This window comes from Octopus bimaculoides, chromosome 8 (genome assembly GCF_046866305.1).
Source record: "Octopus bimaculoides isolate indiv1 chromosome 8, ASM4686630v1, whole genome shotgun sequence".
Lineage (NCBI taxonomy): Eukaryota > Metazoa > Mollusca > Cephalopoda > Octopoda > Octopodidae > Octopus > Octopus bimaculoides.
In genome coordinates, this window is record NC_142935.1 from 32,368,175 (window position 1) to 32,387,354 (window position 19,180).

General features: G+C 33.7%; 1 protein-coding gene across 2 annotated transcripts; it reads right to left on the reverse strand.

Moving 5' to 3' along the window:
• Window positions 1-7,607: 7,607 nt before the first annotated feature.
• On the reverse strand, window positions 7,608-19,180 carry LOC128248537 (uncharacterized). Of its 2 annotated transcripts, XM_089356332.1 has the most exons (6): window positions 18,701-19,180; window positions 15,066-15,401; window positions 14,559-14,650; window positions 13,585-13,736; window positions 11,859-11,968; window positions 7,608-9,986 (listed from the first exon to the last, which is right to left on the reverse strand). In XM_089356332.1, exons 1-6 carry the CDS (start codon window positions 18,711-18,713, stop codon window positions 9,931-9,933), a joined length of 759 nt encoding a protein of 252 aa, XP_089212458.1. In that variant the 5' UTR covers window positions 18,714-19,180; the 3' UTR covers window positions 7,608-9,930. The 2 variants fall into 2 exon arrangements, with proteins under 2 accessions (XP_089212458.1, XP_089212457.1); XM_089356331.1 differs by lacking the exon at window positions 18,701-19,180 and having other exon boundaries at window positions 15,066-16,258.

Consider the following 19,180-nt stretch of genomic DNA (forward strand, 5'->3'; position numbering starts at 1 on the left):
TGTGTTTGTTCACAAAATGAAAATAAAGAAGAAAAAAAAGTTTTGGTTTTGCTTCGTGTGTGATATGTGTTTTCGTATGCGTGAGTGTGTCCTGTGATTTTCACGTAGTTGTGTAAGCATTAAGATGCATGTGTAGTTCTGTGGGTATCAAAACGTATATATCATTGTGTACACGTTCGAGTGTATGCGTAGTTATTCAATATATGTACTTACTATTTTATTCCATTTCTTTTTTATATAGTTTGTAAACTTTCCGGTGTTGGTTTTGCGTGTGTGATCGCACGTGTTTCACTGAGACATCGTGCATAGGAGGACCTGTGCTTTGTATGGCAGTAACATTTCATTTTTTAAGAATAAAAAATATTAAAAAAAAATTATCTTCGTTAAAAGACTGCTTCCTTCAAATCTTCCACCGGTTCTTTTACCTAATTCCATCGATGTTATTGGATTAGATTTGTTTTTGTATAGGGAGACCGGTGTAGCACATCCATGTTGTTATTCAGCCCGGTGCTCTTATCATTATTATTATTATTATTATTATTATTATTATTATTATTATTATTATTATTATTATTATTATTATTATTATCATTAATTATTATTATGATTATTATGATTATTATTATTATTATTATTATTATTATTATTATTATTATTATTATTATTATTATTATTATTATTATTATTATTATTATTATTCAATCCAAGGAAGAAACAATTTCCTTCATCGGTGTGGAAAACATACATTTTCACTGATTCTACAATTAAACACCACAACATAGTAGAGAAAAAAATCAGAACTTAAAATGGCATGATTTCAAAATATAAATATTAAAGGAAATAGAGAAATGCAATTGACATATTATGAATTTATGAACATTATAATATAACATAATTATACTATAGAAGCATATAATGTAATATAATATAATATAACATAATCTATACTATGTATAAAACAGAGATGTGTGTGTAATCGCTTTTCACGTGAAATCGACTTCACCAAATGCTTCCATACTTGTGATGCTTGAATAATTTGACCTCGGATAAATCTTAGGCTCTTCATTTGATTTTTTTAATTAAAAATAAATAATATTGCTTTATATTTAAGATTCACTTCTTTAAAAAGGTTCCTCAATGTCAACGTCCGGTAGCCATAGTTTTTTCTTCACTTTAACTTCAATCGTTACTGTTCGCACTTAAAGTTTACTCACATTTACTGATGTAAGTAATTTCATCATTTACTAACAGAAGTACGGTTTTGTGTTGCTGTTTCGTTCACTGAGTGACAAATTTCGATTCAACATCACTTTAAGTTCAATCGTTACTGTTCTCAATAAAAGTTTACGTTTTCATTCGCTAACAAGTTCACATTTACTGATGTAAGTAATTTCATCATTTACTAACAGAAGTACGGTTTTGTGTTTTCCTGTTGCTGAGGTTTTTTCTGGTACCTTCGATACTGGTTGTTTGGTTCACTGAGTGACAAATTTCGCTTCAACCTCACTTCAACTTCAATCGTTACTGTTCTCAATAAACGTTTACGTTTTCATTCGCTAACAAGTTCACATTTACTGATGTAAGTAATTTCATCATTTACTAACAGAAGTACGGTTTTGTGTTGCTGTTTCGTTCACTGAGTGACAAATTTCGATTCAACATCACTTTAAGTTCAATCGTTACTGCTCTCAATAAAAGTTTACGTTTCATTCGCTAACAAGTTTACATTTACTGATGTAAGTAATTTCATCATTTACTAACAGAAGTACGGTTTTGTGTTTCCCTGTTGCTGAGGTTTTCTTTTTTCTGGTACCTTCGATACTGCTTTCTGAAGACATTCTTCAAAGAATTCAATATCAGTGTGACGGTGATGTCACATTCAATGATGACATCTTCAATGAGACATTAAGATTAATAGACGACAAGGTTCAATCACTGGGTGGAAACAAACTTGAAATCTATGGTCTTCCAGCTCCTCCTGTCAGAGATGTTCAACACAGATTAGCACAAGAGCTAATCAGGGAAACATCACACAACATGGAAAGTTTGCAAGCAGTTGTCAATGAAAAGGAACCAATTCTGGTACAGGATCAAATGGATGTATACTAGCAAGTTCTTACATCTGTGGACAATAACACTGGTGGGGTTTTCTTCTTAGATGCTCCTGGAGGCACAGGAAAGACATTATTGATCAACCTGCTCCTTGCCAAGGTGAGACAGAAGAAGATTGCTCTGGCTGTTGCATCCTCTGGAATTGCAGCCACACTCCTAACAGGTGGAAGAACAGCCCATTCAACATTCAAGCTGCCTCTGAACCTCATCCAAAATGAATCTCCTTTATGCAACATAACAAAGAATACAGCGTTAGCAAAACTCCTTACAAATGCCAAACTCATTGTCTGGGATGAGGCAACAATGTCCCATAAAGCAGCCTTTGAAGCGCTTGATTGAACACTACAAGACTTCAGAAACAATAAGATCATGGGTGGTGTCACCCTCCTCATGGCTGGTGACTTCAGGCAAACGCTGCCTGTCGTTCCCAGAGGAACCAGGGCGGATGAGCTGAGAGCTTGCATCAAGTCCTCATATATCTGGCAACATGTCAAGCAGCTTACTCTGACAACCAACATGAGGGTTCACATTCATGGTGACCCGTTAGCCGCACAGTTCTCCAACAAGTTACTTGACATTGGAAATGGAAAACTTCCACAAGATCCAGAAGATAATTTGCATCATCTCCCATGTGGCAATATGAGTGCCTCCCTTGAAGAACTAAAGAGCAAGGTGTTTCCAAACATTGCCACAAACTACAAAAGTTACAAGTGGCTATGTGAAAGAACAATTCTGGCACCAAGGAACGATTCTGTAGACAAGCTGAATTTGAATTTGTTAACTCAGCTTCCAGGACCTGAATCTTCATACAGATCGATTGACTCTTCCTTGATCAACAACAGGCAACGCATTACCCAGTGGAGTTCCTCAATTCACTTCAGCCACCAGGATTTCCACCACACATTCTGATCGTGAAAATAGGTGCTCCCATAATGCTATTAAGAAACCTTGATGCACCCAGACTCTGCAATGGAACAAGGCTGGTTGTTAAAACAGCCATGCCCCATGTGTTGGAAGCAACAATAATTACAGGCAACATGATGAGTGAGAATGTCTTCATTCCAAGGATACCTCTCATTTCAAATGATCTCCCCTTTCATTTCAAGAGACTGCAGTTTCCGGTCAAACTTAGCTTTGCAATGCCTATCAACAAAGCACAAGGTCAATCTCTAAAGGTGGTGGGACTTAACCCCCTTCAACCTTGCTTCTCACATGGTCAGCTGTATGTTGGATGTTCTAGAGTTGGAGATGAAAAGAACCTCTACATTCTCAGTGATAAACATGGCAAGACAGAAAACATAGTATATGAAGAAGCACTTACATGAATAGCATGTACATGTCATATACAAAAGTGTAAAACCATTGAGTGTTAAAGTAAGTATTACTATTACACTTTCACTTTTCGACTGACATGCGTCAATGTATATCTGTGTATATAACAGTGAAACAATAATGTGGTATATTCGCTGTGTGAATTTTTTTCATTTAATCCCCATTTTAATTATCGTAAAAGTTTCCAAGTACCAATAAGCAACAATTTTATTCCCGGGCAACGCCGGGTGGCTCTGCTAGTATAATATAATATAACAAATAATTAAAACAAATATATATGTCTTACAGTTTATTTCGATTTATATCCACTAGCGAATTTATAAAAAAAAATTTATTGCATATGAATCTCGTCAGGGTAATATTTGTCTAAAAAAATAGACAAAAAATTCATGCAAGGACTGCGAAATCGTAATTATTTAGCAGTCATTTTATGAAATTATTGTCTAATTTTTAGAGAAATATTACCTTGATGAGATTCATATACATAAAAGTGAATTTTTCATTAATTCACTAGTGGATATGAGTCGAAACAAATTGTAGAATATCTTTTTATTTTAATTATTTAATTGTTTAATTATTTTAATTATTTGTTCTAGGCGCAGGAGGGGCTGTGTGGTAAGTAGCTTGCTTACCAACCACATGGTTCTGGGTTCAGTCCCACTGCGTGGCACCTTGCGCAAGTGTCTTCTATTATAGACTCGGGCTGACCAAAGCCTTGTGAGTGGATTTGGTAGACAGAAACTGAAAGAAGCCCGTCGTATATATGTATATATATATGCATGTGTGTGTATATGTTTGTGTGTCTGTGTTTGTCTCCCATCCCAACATGGCCGCAGTTAAATGACTGAAACAAGTAAAAGAGTAAAAGAGTATATTATATTATATCTTATATATATAATTAACTTCCTATAAATACATTACTAGTCTTATGTTTAAGGCGTGATTCTTTTACGGAAATATGATCCACTGACGATACATATGAACACATACACACATAAGCGTTTTGTATGTATAAACATATATCTATACAGGTATACATTTAATACTAATAAATGGAAAAGTGACAAGGCGCGAGATTTGAGGACTATGGTGGCTGTTAGACCTGGGGAATGATGTGCCTAGTCAAAACCTGATACGCAATCTTGGCATTCATGCGTCTCATATCCAAATCTTCAGTGATAATGGACTGAACTGAATCGTAACTGATCTGCACATCTTCTGATAACTCAGGGATGGTGATTCGACGATTTCCCCTCACAACTGCGTGCACAACTGCGATGTTTAACTCAGTTCTGTTGGTTGCGGGTTTCCAAGAACGTTCGCCACTATTTACATTATTTACATTTGACAGATATCTGTACTTATTATACTTGTTGTTAACATAACGTTTCGGCTGACGTACCCTCCAGCCCTCATCAGGTGTATTGGGGAAATTTCGAACCTGGGTTCTCATTCCTAAGGTATTGTTCGATGTTATTATTATTATTATTATTATTATTATTATTATTATTATTATTATTATTATTATTATTATTATTCAGGTGTCCGTAGGCATATGGCTTAGTGGCTAAGAACGCGGGTTACTAACACCAAGATTCCGAGTTCGATTCCAAGTGGTGACTTGAATAATAATAATAATAATAATAATAATAACATCGAACAATACCTTAGGAATGAGAATCCAGGTTCGAAATTTCCCCAAGACACCTAATGAAGGCTGGAGGATATATCAGCCGAAACATTGTGTTAACAACAAACAAGACGAGGACAAATATCCGTCAAATGTAAATAATGTAACTTTGCTTTTACCACAATTTTACTTTAATAAAAAAATCAGATATAGGCAATTCCGAATCATTTTGCACTATTTCTCTCTTCCGTTCACTCACTGTCTCTTTCTCTCTCACTATCTGTCTCTCTCTCTCTTTCACACACACACACATACGTACGCACACATTAATTGACAAAGAGCAAACAATATATATGTATTACTTGGTAGATAATTACTAATGTTATAATGTCATTTTCATCTATGATTATCTTTTTCTTCACCTAAATGTTTTAAGATCTTTATTTTAAGACAGATATTAAGTGTCGAGGATCGTATGAAACATTAATATAGCAAATGAAAGAAATGGATGATTAGGAATTTTATTAGCAATTTCACAATTCCAAATGTTCTATACAGTCGTGTTTTCAAGGACAGAAAATTTATGCAAACTTAACTTATGTAGACGACATAAGTATTCATTACCTCAGCTGACTAGAACAACATGTATGAATAATAAACGAGATCCTGCTACTTGTAAAAACATTATTAATATTATTAAACCTTGGGAGAGGCATTATGCCGGTAATAAACATATAATATTATTGATATTGATTTCAAATTTTGATACAAGTCCTGCAAGTTTCAAGAAGGAAATGAGTCGTTTGCATCGATTCCTGTATTCTTCTGGTGCTTATTTTATCGATACCGAAAAGATGAAAGGCAAAAATGATCTCAGTGGAATTTGAACTCAGGACAAAAGGCCGCTAAGTATTTTTTCCGGCCATACTAACGATTCTGCCAGCTCACCGCTTAACATTGTTTAATAATTGTAAGAAATTAAGGTGGCGAGCTGGAAGATTTGTTTAGCACGCCGAGCACAATGCATAACGGTATGTCCTCCGTCTTTACGGTCTGAGTTCAAGTTCCTCCGTGGGCAACTACGCCTTTCATCCTTTCGGGATCAATGAAATAAGTACTACTTGAGCACTGGGGACGATGTAATCGACTTACTTTCTCCCCTTATATTTCTAACCTTTTGCCAATATATGTAGGAAAATGCAATTCTTTCGTAAGTTAGTCGATAGGGATTTATATTAAGTTTGAATATTATTATATTAACTGTTTTAATTGAGCCGATAATTGGTTCGTTGGTGCATTATCTTGGTATTTTTTCAACGACAATTTTGTTCACATATGCATGCATTATTGAGTTAAAAATAAATATTCCTCCCATGAATTTGAATTACAAAACAACACCTGTTAAAATATAAAATTGGCTAGTTCTCATTCGATCTCAGACCTTTACAAATTCAAGATATTTCGCACTTCAAATTGAAAATGTTTTTTCTAGAGGCGCGTCTTTTTTGAGAACCTACCCAAGGACATTCAGTTTGCTATCAGATGTTATGCAACGTGAAAACATAAATCATTTTCCCCAATTTATCCTAAATGCAGTTTCCATAACCAAAAGTAGATCATAAACAAAACAAAAACAAACAAATTTCAATTATCGAATTGCTAATGATATTTGCCAACCAGTCCGAGCCATACATTCATGCCTATTGTTTCAATGCATATTACTACCAGAAATTCTCAAGTGTCTGCTTCTATTTAACAATCAGGTCAAGGAAAAATAAAACTGGCTTTAACATTTTAAATAATCAGCCTTGACCTGGGAACCAACCAAAACGCTGCAATAAAGCTAAAATTTCTGTCTTTGTTTTCCGGATGTAAATACAAGATGAGAAAAATAACATCAAAAGCATTCTACTTCCTCTTTCTCTTGTTCAAATCGTTGTTAATCAAAGATACCCAAAACATATACCAACGCACGAATCATTGGCTCAATTATAACAGTTAATATAGTTAGATATATACATCCAATATTTAAACTTTATATAAACTTCTATAAACTGACGAAATTACTGAATCTTGATACGAATATTAAACAATATTTTACAAGCATCAGAATCACATTTATTATTTATACATGTTATTCTCCTCAGCTGAGACACCGAATTCTAATGTTGTCTTCAAGAGCAAAGTTTGAATTCTCTGTTCTTGGAAATGCAATTGTATGGAACATTTGAAATTGTAAAATTGCTAATAAAATTCTTTATCGTCTATCTGTTTCATTTGATACATTTCATATGAACTTTATCTTTAAAATGAAGATCTTAAAATATTTTGGGGAGAAAAGAAATAATTTGATATATTGGGATGACATTACAGCGTTAGTAATTATTTGGCAAATAATACATATATATATATTGTTTGCTTTTTGTTAATTTTAATCATGATGTTATTGATTTGGTTGCAGATTTTAATAAGAGCTGGTATACCTGAAGATAGCATTGTATTTATTCTTCTGAAAATTTGTGGGAATCGACACTCTGTGGAGAGGGAGAGTCTTCATAACGTTGTTATATTTACTTAATGGTTTTCATGATTTTAGCTTGAATACCGCTTAAGTTGAAACTACATATCATCTTTTAGGCGTTACATAAAACGCAGCCCAGTCAAATATTATAAGATTTCTGAACATTTGTAACTATGTGATGGTATTAGAAATTAAAATTTTATCAGAATCAATAAAAATCAGGATGTATTCTGAGTGGTATTCTGCCCTGTATCTACTGAGATTAAGTTTATTTTTTTCCAAAATAAATTTTCTCTTCCATCCTTCTTTGATCGATAAAATAAAGTTCCAGTCAAGTACATAGATTCATTTCTGTATCTGTATATGAGTGCGCATATACGCATGTTAATTCATTTTCTTTTTTTTTTTTTTTTTTTTTGTTTTGGTGAATGCGGGATTAAAGTTTTTAACTTTCCACAGCTGTTATTGCATTACCCATAAAAAACGAGTGAAATGTAGATTTGATGTAAATGGATTAAACCAGCAGTTTCAGGAGAATCAATTACCTAATATTAGGTTAGAAAGAAAATTCTTTTGCCAAGTTAAAAATACTGTTTTGGTTGTAATTGATACATTTATGAGGAAAGTATTTCCTTTAATCATTGAAAAAAATTATCCAATGTATTTGGAAATTGTTGATCCTTCGGGTGTCAAATTCTTCAGATTGCGGAACAAATACACAATAGAAGTTTTAACGTTGTTGCAATTAAACTGTTTTCCTCTAAATAATGCTGCAAATGTCTAAAAAGGTGATAGTCTGAGCATGGGTAGGAGAGTAACGAGGATGGGGTTGAACTTTCATATTCCATCGTGTACCATTATATTTTCCGGAGAGATTTGGGCAATAAGTGATCTTGTATTAACGTGTAAAAGCAACACTCTTTTTCGATGGCCCTATGATGATGTTTTTTTTTTCTGAAGATGTTTGTACAATGTTTCCAGTCGACGACATTAAAATGTTCCGTGAATATATTGTGCAGCTCCATCATGCCTGTTGAGATACTCTGTAGGTGCAAGAAGACTGCACTTGGAGACAATATGATCAATGGTTTCATTTTGTTGTTGACATACACGACATGTTAGGAAGCTGCCGTTCTTTAATATGTTGGCCTGGTAGTTCCTTGTAGGTAGGCATTGATCTTGGGCTGCTATGATAAACCCTTCTGTTTCAGATTTTAACCCTGTGATAGCATTATCTCCTGATCCTTTCCCTCATCACTGAATGCCTGATTCCGTCCCCTTCAAGTACTCCTAGGTATTTGTAGCTCTCCGCTGGTTCTAACTCTTTTATGACATTCTGCTGGTCAAGGTTAACGTTTAGATGTTTCTGTCATTTTCCCTTTTATAAAGCTAGCTTTTGCACATTTATCGAGGCCAAATTGCATCCTGATGTCATCACTGAATTGTTTAACAATCGCCAGTAAGCCCTTGAGTTGTTGGTCATCTTTTGCAAAGAGCTTTAAATCATCCATGTAAATGAGATGATTTATATTTTTATCAAACGTTTTATAACCGTACTGTGCATCATTGAGCAATTTTGAGAGGGGTATTAAGGCTAGACAAAAGAGGAGTGGTGATAGTGAGTCACTCTGGAAAATGTCACATGAAATTTTTACATCTCCAGCATTTAGCGATTCATTGTCACTGTTCAAAGTCAGTATGGTTCTCCATGATCTCATACTTAAAGACAGAAAGTTTCGCAGAGTAGGCGCTATTTCATACATTTCCAGACATTTCTTAATCCAGCTATGTGGTAGACTATCAAAAGCTCTTTATAGATTGAGCCCGTAACACCGGTTTACTGGTGGATGACTTATTTTTCTCTATACCGTAGCACTACTCTACCAGCGGAGTGTATCTGCACTAAAGTATCATAATAAGCTTCAGGAGGTCAGGGTTCGAACGATTAAACTATTTCAATACACTCCCTTTTTCCTATACTCTCTTCCCCTAATTCTCTCTCTTTTCCCACGCTTTTTTCTCTTTCATTCTCTTTGCTTTTTTTCTATCTATTTTTATTTATCTCGCTCCTTTTCCCTTACCTTATTATTTGAATGTTTAATCTTTGATATTTCTTTCATATTTATCGTTTGATATCTTCACACATTTTTAGCCTTTTATACTTGTCCAGTTCAGTAACACATTAATTTTATTTATTAATTATAATTTATTATAATTTATTAATTTTATAAGAATATAAATAAAACATAAAAAACAGAGTTGGAACTCTTTTAAATAATATATATATATATGTTTGTATGTATGTATGTATGTATGTATGTATGTATGTATGTATCTATGTCATTAAGATGTAGATATCCATAGCATCTACATCATTCCTGTCGCTTGAATCTGAAATAAAAGAAAAATTCGTTTTAAATCAACTGAAATACAGATTGTGGTTGTTTTTAAAACTGGCATTGTTGTTTAGATAAAAAAAATCATATACGATGATGAAGAAATAGATTTGAAGTGAAGAATTAAATAGCTATTAAAAAGGACTTAATGAAATAGTTTAAAACTGTAAATGCAAGTAATCGAACATAACTGATTATTAGGAAAAACAGTGTTAGCTTTATTAGTTTAACCTTCGATATTTGTCAGTCAACGAATATCATATAACTCCTTGTATTTAGGATGCCTGGTTTTTAAGGCGATTTCATAATTATAATGCATTTTCAATGAATATCGGGATGAAAGATTAATATGGATTCCAGAATATTCTATCATGCTGTAATATTTAAGTTTTATGTTAAACGTTTTCTGTTCATATTAGAACTTCTTTGGAAATTTGCTTTAAAGCAACCAGATAGATTATATATGAATACACAAGTGAATATATAAATAATCTAACTACGGATTAAAATAAAAGCCGACGGGTGTATTGTAGCGGAGGGCATGATTAAAAATATGGAGCAGATTGCTTCATGATCTCCGCGTGATACAGTACAAAATCATAAAAAAATTTCATTACACACACATGCATATGCCTGTCTGTCTGTCTGCTTGCCTGTCTGTCTGTCTGTCTGTCTGTCTGTCTGTATGTATGAATGTATGTATGTATGCATATATATATATATATATATATATATATATATATATATATATATATATATATATATATATATATATATATATATATATATATATATACACTTGTAGAAACGCGCGTAGCGATGCATTAAATGTTTATAAACTCCATCCAAGGATTATTGTTATTATTGTTATATTTATCCTACATTATATCGATACAGCTTGAAACAACCCCAAAAATCTGGTTCACCAGTCACCATCAATTCATATAAAAGTACACACACTTAAACACGGGTGCATACGAAAACGTTGGTACGTTCCACATCCTCCAGAATACTTCGAACACACATACCTAATCAAAACCGTGACAAGCTATGAAGTCTACATACATAATAGTAATAATACTAGTAATGGTGATAATATTGGTTTCAAGTTTTGGCACAAGGTCAGCAATTTCGGGTAGGGGTGTAAATCCCCAGCGCTCAGGTGCTACTTATTTCTCGACCTCAAAAGAATGAAAGGTCAAATCAACCTCGGCGGCATTTGAACTTCTCCAGGCTTCCGAACAATTTTGCCAGCTCGATGTCTTAAATAGCGATAATGATACATTTGACTTTATGGCGGTGATCTGGCGGAATCGTTAGCACGCCGGGAAAAGTGTAGATGCTGTAGATGCATTATGGTATATGGTCTTATATATTTCTATTGGTTTCAAATTTTGGCGCAAACCCAGCAATTTCGGGGAAGTGATAATTTCTTTGCATCAACCCCAGTATCTAACTGGTACTTATTTTAATTATTCCCCGCAAGGATTAAAGGCGGAATTTGACCACATAAAGAAGGACGAGATGTGCCTAACATCTGGGATACTTGGCTGGTCTAATGTAAAAAGCCGTTCTATATACATTAATCGCAAATTTCCACGGAACCAGTGATATTGACAGCCTCCATCGCAGAAGAGAAAAGGGAAGACTGGGTGCTTAAGATTAGTATAGCAGCAACTCATTTACTTTGATTACATATTCATATTTATCTCAACGATTATATATTCACGTTTATATATTCAGGTTCATTCGTGAACTTGGTTACGTTGGTAAATGTCGAAGTGATTATCTGGAGAAGTTAAGATTTTCAAGCAAGAGAAATAGACCGACTAACTCTAACTTCACATAAAAGAAATATAATACTTACTTCTTAAATCCTCTCTGTAATATACAGCGTAACCTGTGTTGTTACCACTCTTCTTCTGTGCTTGCATCGCACTATATCGATCTTTTGGCCAGATGGCAAATCTCTCTTCGCTGCAATAATAGATTACAACTGATGAATTCAATAAAGTTCGTAATAGCGGAGTACTTTACGGCCATACTTACAACAATTAGTTCTGTTTAATGAAATCATTGAGTTTATCATTTATTCATTGAAATAAGGTAATATATCATTGTCAGTTTGTTATTTACTACATAAGATACAAAAAAATAACTTTTAATTTAGGAAAGTTGTGTCATATTTTTTAGCTCCAGTTCAGCTCGGAGCAAAGCCATTTCTACGACCATCACGGCATATTTCTTTTTCAGACGCATTTTATCTAGATCTACATAATCCAATGATGATAGAGTACTAGTCGAGTGAGATTTGACTCCTATATGACAAGAAACTCTCTACGTGTTTTCGAAGGGAAATAAAATTATTTTAGAAAGCACAATATTCCATCATGCCCAATCTGATCTTCAGTTGGAATTACAAAATCACATATAATTTTTAGCACATACTGAAACACGAAATAGTTGATATATTGTCTCAACTTCTGTCAGCAGATGTATTCTGAGAAAAGCGGGTTGTGAGAAGACTGGAGTTCTTGAATGGAAATTTTAGAAAATATGTCTGATATTATGAAATGCATTTTGACGATCAGCAAAAGAGCCGGTGAATCCTCAGGAGCTTGGATATGTGTTACGCAGTTTGAAGGTTCAGAAATTCATATTAGTAACGGTAGAAAAGACAGAGTGCTGACCACGATGCTGTTAGTCATTAGTTGTACTAATATTTATGCTTTGGAGGGAAAAAGTTTTGATTACCAGTTTCATTTTAATTGTAAATCTAATGGGAAAAGTTTCCGACTTAAAGGTATGGTTTCTTTTAAATTTTAAGTGTATCATATACATATATAAGTATGATGAAAAAAATATTCGTTACACACACATATCTACGCACGTATATACATATATAACACCAAACAAGATGAGGAAATCATCACAATCACCACTATCTCCATCACCATCAACTCCACCACCACCGCCGCCGCCGCCGCCGCCGCCAACGCCGCCGCCACCACCACCACCACTACAACCACCGCCACCACCACCACCACCACCACCACCACCACCACTACCACTACCACGTTTGTAAAGTTTGTAATTTATTCTTCGGAGATCGATAAAGGAACACTAATTAATAACTGAAATTGATGCACCATAGTTAATTGTACCCTTCTTCCTAAATATGTAACTGTCGACCTAGGTGAGAAATTGTAATTATTATCGTAGAAAAACTGTTGATACCAAAAATAAAAAAAAAACATAACAAGGGGTTAATATACATTATTTACATTATTTACATTATTTACGTTATTTACATTATTTACATTATTTACATTTGACGGATATTTGTCCTCATATTGTTTGTTGTTAACACAACGTTTCGGCTGATATACCCTCCAGCCTTCATCAAGTGTGTTGGGGAAATTTCGAACCTAGGTTCCCCATGACATCTGAAGAAGGCTGGACGGTATATCAGCCAAAACGTTGCGTTAATAACAAACAAGATAAGGACAAATATCCGTCAAATGTAAATAATGTAAATAATGTACATAATTCCTCATCTCTTAAATATAGAACTGTAAGAGGTTAATATGTACTTGAAAAACAAATTGTAGTTTGCTGATGAATTTCCAAACCACGGTGTGGAAATGAGTCTACTACCACTGAACCACGATTTGTAAGTTGTCCCTCTTCCGTCGAAAATTAATGAATGGACATCGGAATTATTTTTTCTCAAAGCTAATTTCACCTGGAAATACAAAATTGAACAAAAGGAAGAAGGAATCAGACAAGATTGAAAGAGAAGGAAGGCGAGAATGAGATGGAGTGAGAAATCAGGAGGGTGAGAGGGAGATAGAGAGAAAAACATGAGGACGGAGAGAGGGAGAGTAAGATGGAATGCGAGAGAGAACAAATGGGGAAAGGTAGTTGTGAGAGACAACTGATAAGAGAAACGCGTGGCGTGAGGCTTAAAAGAGACAGAATTCTGGAGAAAGATGTGAGTGTATTTTTGTGTGCCGCATAAGAAACGGAAGTGAACGACGAAGAAATAAACAAAAATATCTGGAAAGATTATTACTTGCAATGTCTGTTTTTTTTTCCATTTGGTGGAAGATTTACCTCTCCACTTATCTAGTATCGTGAAAGCGGAGGATTGAGTAGATTTAGGAGACATTTTAGATATACCACACACACACACACACACACACACACACACACACACACACACACACACACACACACACACACACGAGACAAAAATAGAATGGTAGAGGAAATGACAAAGAAGGAAAGCTTCCGACTATGCATTAACGTTTAAAAGCATTTATATTTCGGTTGCAAAGGCCTATGTTCAGAGGGATACAGTTTAAGAAATGGATGTTCCCATAAATTCTGCCAGTTATACTAGCCGGATACGAATCCATCACATTGTGACATTTTATCTATACCATATACATATAATATATATATACATGCATTATATATATATATATATATATATATATATATATATATATATATATATATATATATATATATAATGTATGTATATATTTTGAAAATGTATTACCTTTTCAATAGGCAAAATGTTCCAGTATCTATATATAGGACTCCTTTTAAACGTGTTAATGTTCATCTCAAATACTTTCTGCCAGCTTGTACCTGCATGTGTAATAAAAGATAATGTTTTAAATGTAAAGCAATAGACAAGAGTTTTAAGTAAACTTTATTCACATTTTAAAGAAATAATATTTCTAGCAGATCGAACGATCGGGAAAGACTGTTTTATGACCCAGTAAAACAAATCGATACAATATTTTATTGAAAGAGTTATGAATAAAGGTTACGGATAAAAAATTCATGAGTCGTTAGTTAAAATACAAAAATGAAAGCAATTCCTATAGGCGCCATCTGCTTGAAAAACAATAGTTCATTTAAAGTTAATATATTTAATGTGGCGGGGATAAACCAGTACATGCTGTCGGGCCCCGCTGCTGATATCGAGGGTTGCTTTCTATGCCTTGACCCGAAATTAAAAAAAGGCAACAATTAAAATGGAAAGACTTTATTTACTCACTGTTCACAGAGTGTCTCATATATGACAAACAGTTGCAATTTATATCTTCAATGTTTTCGTTGTAGAACAATTTAAAAATTTTGCACGGTCCATTACAATAGCTAAAGTAACCACACTCTTCATTCATCATACACCGTGCTGCACATTCTATGACGGATGTCGTATTTTCGGTCGCTACACTTGGAGATGTCAAGCATCTTGATGCGGTTGTTTTTCTAAAAAGTTGTTCGATTTTGTTCGATTCACCAGATTTCAAATTCAATATGACGAGAAAAATAATCGTGAAGACTTGCAGGAGACTGGCAATCATATTATATTGATTTGACGTTTTCATTCCTGAAAAATATACATACATAGATACATAGATACATACACACACACACACACACACACACACACACACACACACACACACACATACATATAAGATATAAGTTAGAGGTGTTAAAACCATCTAAGGGATAGATGTATCCAGAGGCACTCCTGGTTATTACCTCGGTATGTATGGTCCTTGTTGTAAGGTATACGGTGGTAGGTAATTTAAAAGGTAAAACTGTGGTTTGATATATATAAAGACGATAAGAAAATGGAGAAATAAATGACAATGAGTAAAACAATTCTTTATTTGTTGTAGTTCGTATTTATGCATTATTAGCGATTTAATTTTTACTTTGAGAAAAAAGAATAAAGATATTTTCAGTTGCGGAAAGAGACCTATTAAAATGGGATTGAATGGGGATTCCACAACGTTGATCAGATGGAATTAAATTATTTAAAAAAGACTATGTGAAGCCAACTCTGATTAATTGTTTTCCTTTTCTTATTTGAACATTAATAATGTTGTTTATTCGTTTCGATTTTGTAAATATTATATAATATTCGTAGATAAGTTTTTGATTTATGGGCGGTAGGGAATTAGTTTTGTGTATTGGGGTTTATTCAGTAATAGGGGCTGGTTTCTGTTCTAATTCTTAACCTGCATTATTATGGGTCTGTTTGTGCGTTGTTCGGAGCTTTCTTATGAGGTAAGGATATAATTGATTTTAATAAGGTGTCTGTTGATCGTATGAAGGGTGTGCTTAGTGAGGTTAGTAAAATTGTTGAATGGAAGAAAAACGTTAATAATTATAATGTAGGTTATTTCTAGTACTGTGGAAACTCATCGAATGACTTTTGATTTTACTGAAGGGGAGTCAGAGATATTTCTGGGTTTGATATGGAATATGGAGCAATAGGGTTTGCAGTGTTATTTATAGCTGAATATGGAAATGTTCTGCCTATGAACTTTGTAAGCAGAGCATTAATTTTACGAGGGGTGCTTTTATCAGGTTAGTGTGGCTGAAGGATATATTTAGTGATTAGGTTATTTAGGGTTAATATATTTTAGTTAAATATAAGAGAAAATATATAAATTTTAGATGCTAGCAATAGCCATTTCAAAAATAAAATATCCAATTTGAATGAGTAGAACTTTTAACGTTTATGAGAGAAAAAGACGAAAAAGAAATCGCCCGTTAAACCTAAAATACGTCCAGTTCTAATATTAGCTGCATTCGAATTGCAAAGGTAAGGGATTAACTCTTGACACTTGTCATTTTGATTAAGGGGAGAAAATGGGATCAAAGATTATGGCCCCCAGATAGCAGAAAGGAAGCTAAAGAAGACATGTTTTGATAGAATATAATTAATCCTAATCATAAAGGCAAGGAATGCCAAAAAGGTTTAGCTAAGCGACAAGTAGCACTAAAATTATAAGGGATTAGTCGTGTTAGATTAAAATTTATAGTCATTAAGTATAATGAGGAGATAAATAGTGAAAACCCTATATTATTTCTAAAAAATGAAGAAGTTGTTTAGTTACTTGTTTCCGCCATCAGACCGAGGTGATGCTGAGGCACGGATTATTGGTAATGAATTAATTGTTAATGAGAAAGTTTAAAATAATAAGTTAATGAAAAATAAAGGAAAAACAGTGTCAAATTATTAAGTTTAAATTTAAGGAGCAGAAATATAAAGAAGAATTACAATTATCGAATGAAAAAAAAACGTTTATTATATTTTGCTTAATTATGGAGATTTTATTTAATTCATCCTATAATAGATTAGTAAGAATAGATGAGTTAAGAGATGTTAAGTACGAAAATAAGTTCTATAAAATTGTCTCTAATCACACCCAAATTTAAACTCTGAGTATATTGCTTTCCTAAATCTTAAATTTATTCTTTATTTTCCAAAACAACCAAGTATTTTGCATGTTGTGAGGTTCTATTTTCTATTTACAGATGAACTGTTTTCTTGCCATGAGCCATGAAACTTTCGTTGAGGTGACAAGAGCGTCGCTGGGGCATACAATGTATTGTAGCTACTTCCAAATCTGCTGGAGCCCATCTTCCTCCAGGTATAACTATAGCCACTTTGTTTCAGAAAGTCACATAGAAAGAAAGTGTGTGTGTGTGTGAGAGAGAGAGAGAGAGAGAGAGAGAGAGAGAGAGAGAGAGAGAGAGAGAGAGAGAGAAGAGAGAGAGAAAGAGAAAGAGACAGAGACAGACAGAAGGGGAGGATCTTGCTTCAACATTGTCGCAGTAAATTATCCCGAAACAAGAAATAGCAAAGTCGACTTCGTCAGGATTTGAACTCAGAATTAACAGTGGAAAACATACGTTCTTCAAGAAAAATTACTTGCTAAGGTTCCCTCAACATAATTTCTTACGCATTTTCTACGACTGGATATTGAAGCTATTGCTAAGTCAATGAAATATATGTGTCATATTTTCGTGTTTGTGAAAACCTTCCACAATGTTGGGATCCAGTCCTGGTATAGATAAATAATATTCTTCTTATTGTAGTCCTGGTATAGATAAATAATATTCTTATTATTGTCGTTGGAATTATTTGTAGAATCAAAAAGAAACAAAAAAATGGTTAGAAGCTTTTAAACTGAAACATGAGATAATGAATTGAGTAATATTTTTAAGGTTGTATAAGTTCATAACATGTAGAAAATGTGTTACACTGTTCAGAAGAAATGCTTTCTTCAACTGTTCCCCGCTTCCACAATTTACAGATTAACTATTCCAATTGTTATAGTTGATATAAAAAATTTCGGTTAGTAGGTTTAAGTAATATTAGTTAACTGGAAATGGTGACTTCCCATGTAGGTACAAAATCACTATTTTCAAAGGCAAAAACATATATAATCGATTGCATCGACTTTGTCTATATTACTTGAAATGTTATTATCCTATTAATTACGAAAGGGATAGGCGCACAAAGACTAAATAGTGGAATTTAGTTAGGGATTGTCTTATCCCTTCATTTAATCTCTTCTATCTAGAAATAAAAACAACTTCTATCAGAAACAGAAAACATTACGAGACGGACAGAGACAGACAGCCAAAAAGAAAACTCGGTGGGATTTCAAATCAGAAGGTGAAAGTAGGTAACTGAATACTGAAGATATTTTATTAGTCGATCCATGTCTTTTAGAAATCTACCATTCTCCATTCCACTCTGGAAATGCGAAATGATAATACCAAATCTAATGTAATGAAAGTAGAAATTGGCGACAGTAATTTCCAACATAGAATCCTAGAAACAATTGTTATTATTTCTCTTATTATCATTAATCCACTTACCTTTAATATTCATGACTGTTCCAGAGTTGCTAAGTAAACTTGAAGATAAGCTGAAATTCGACCAAAAAGAGGTTTCACGGGAACCAATATTTTCTGCCTTTTAATGTTTCGTTCTCCAATTTCGATGAGCGGGCTACTTTTCAAATTTCTTTTACCCTGTAATTCTCAATTTACGATCAAACTTCGGAAACTTCACAGTAAATTTCTTTCGCCCTGGTTTCGAAAATGTTGCTATGTTCTTAAAACGAGAGCGTCATATTTATTCTACCCTTTTAAAGAGAGGAAAATTCAATTTACTTTCCCTCAGGTTCTAGAAATTGTCATCAGTCTATTTCACTTTTCTTGAGCACGTTCTTAAGTCTGTGATATTGTTTCTCTTTTCTCTCCAGAGTAGAAGTAAATTTTAATTTTTACTACCAGCGTTGTTAGTTTTTCGTATGAACGTCCACTTCTAACCACCGATCATTGCAAATAAACTAA

What these genes read in the sequence shown, in the direction of transcription:
- LOC128248537 (XM_089356331.1), bottom strand. Translation starts at nt 15,519, where the DNA reads ATGGTTTTAACACCTCTAACTTATATCTTATATGTATGTGTGTGTGTG. An exon ending in ACATTTTGCCTATTGAAAAG is followed by an intron (nt 13,737 to 14,558) that starts GTAATACATTTT and finishes TTGTATTTCCAG; the next exon opens with GTGAAATTAGCTTTGAGAAA. An exon ending in TTACAGAGAGGATTTAAGAA is followed by an intron (nt 9,987 to 11,858) that starts GTAAGTATTATA and finishes CTTTTATTTCAG; the next exon opens with ATTCAAGCGACAGGAATGAT.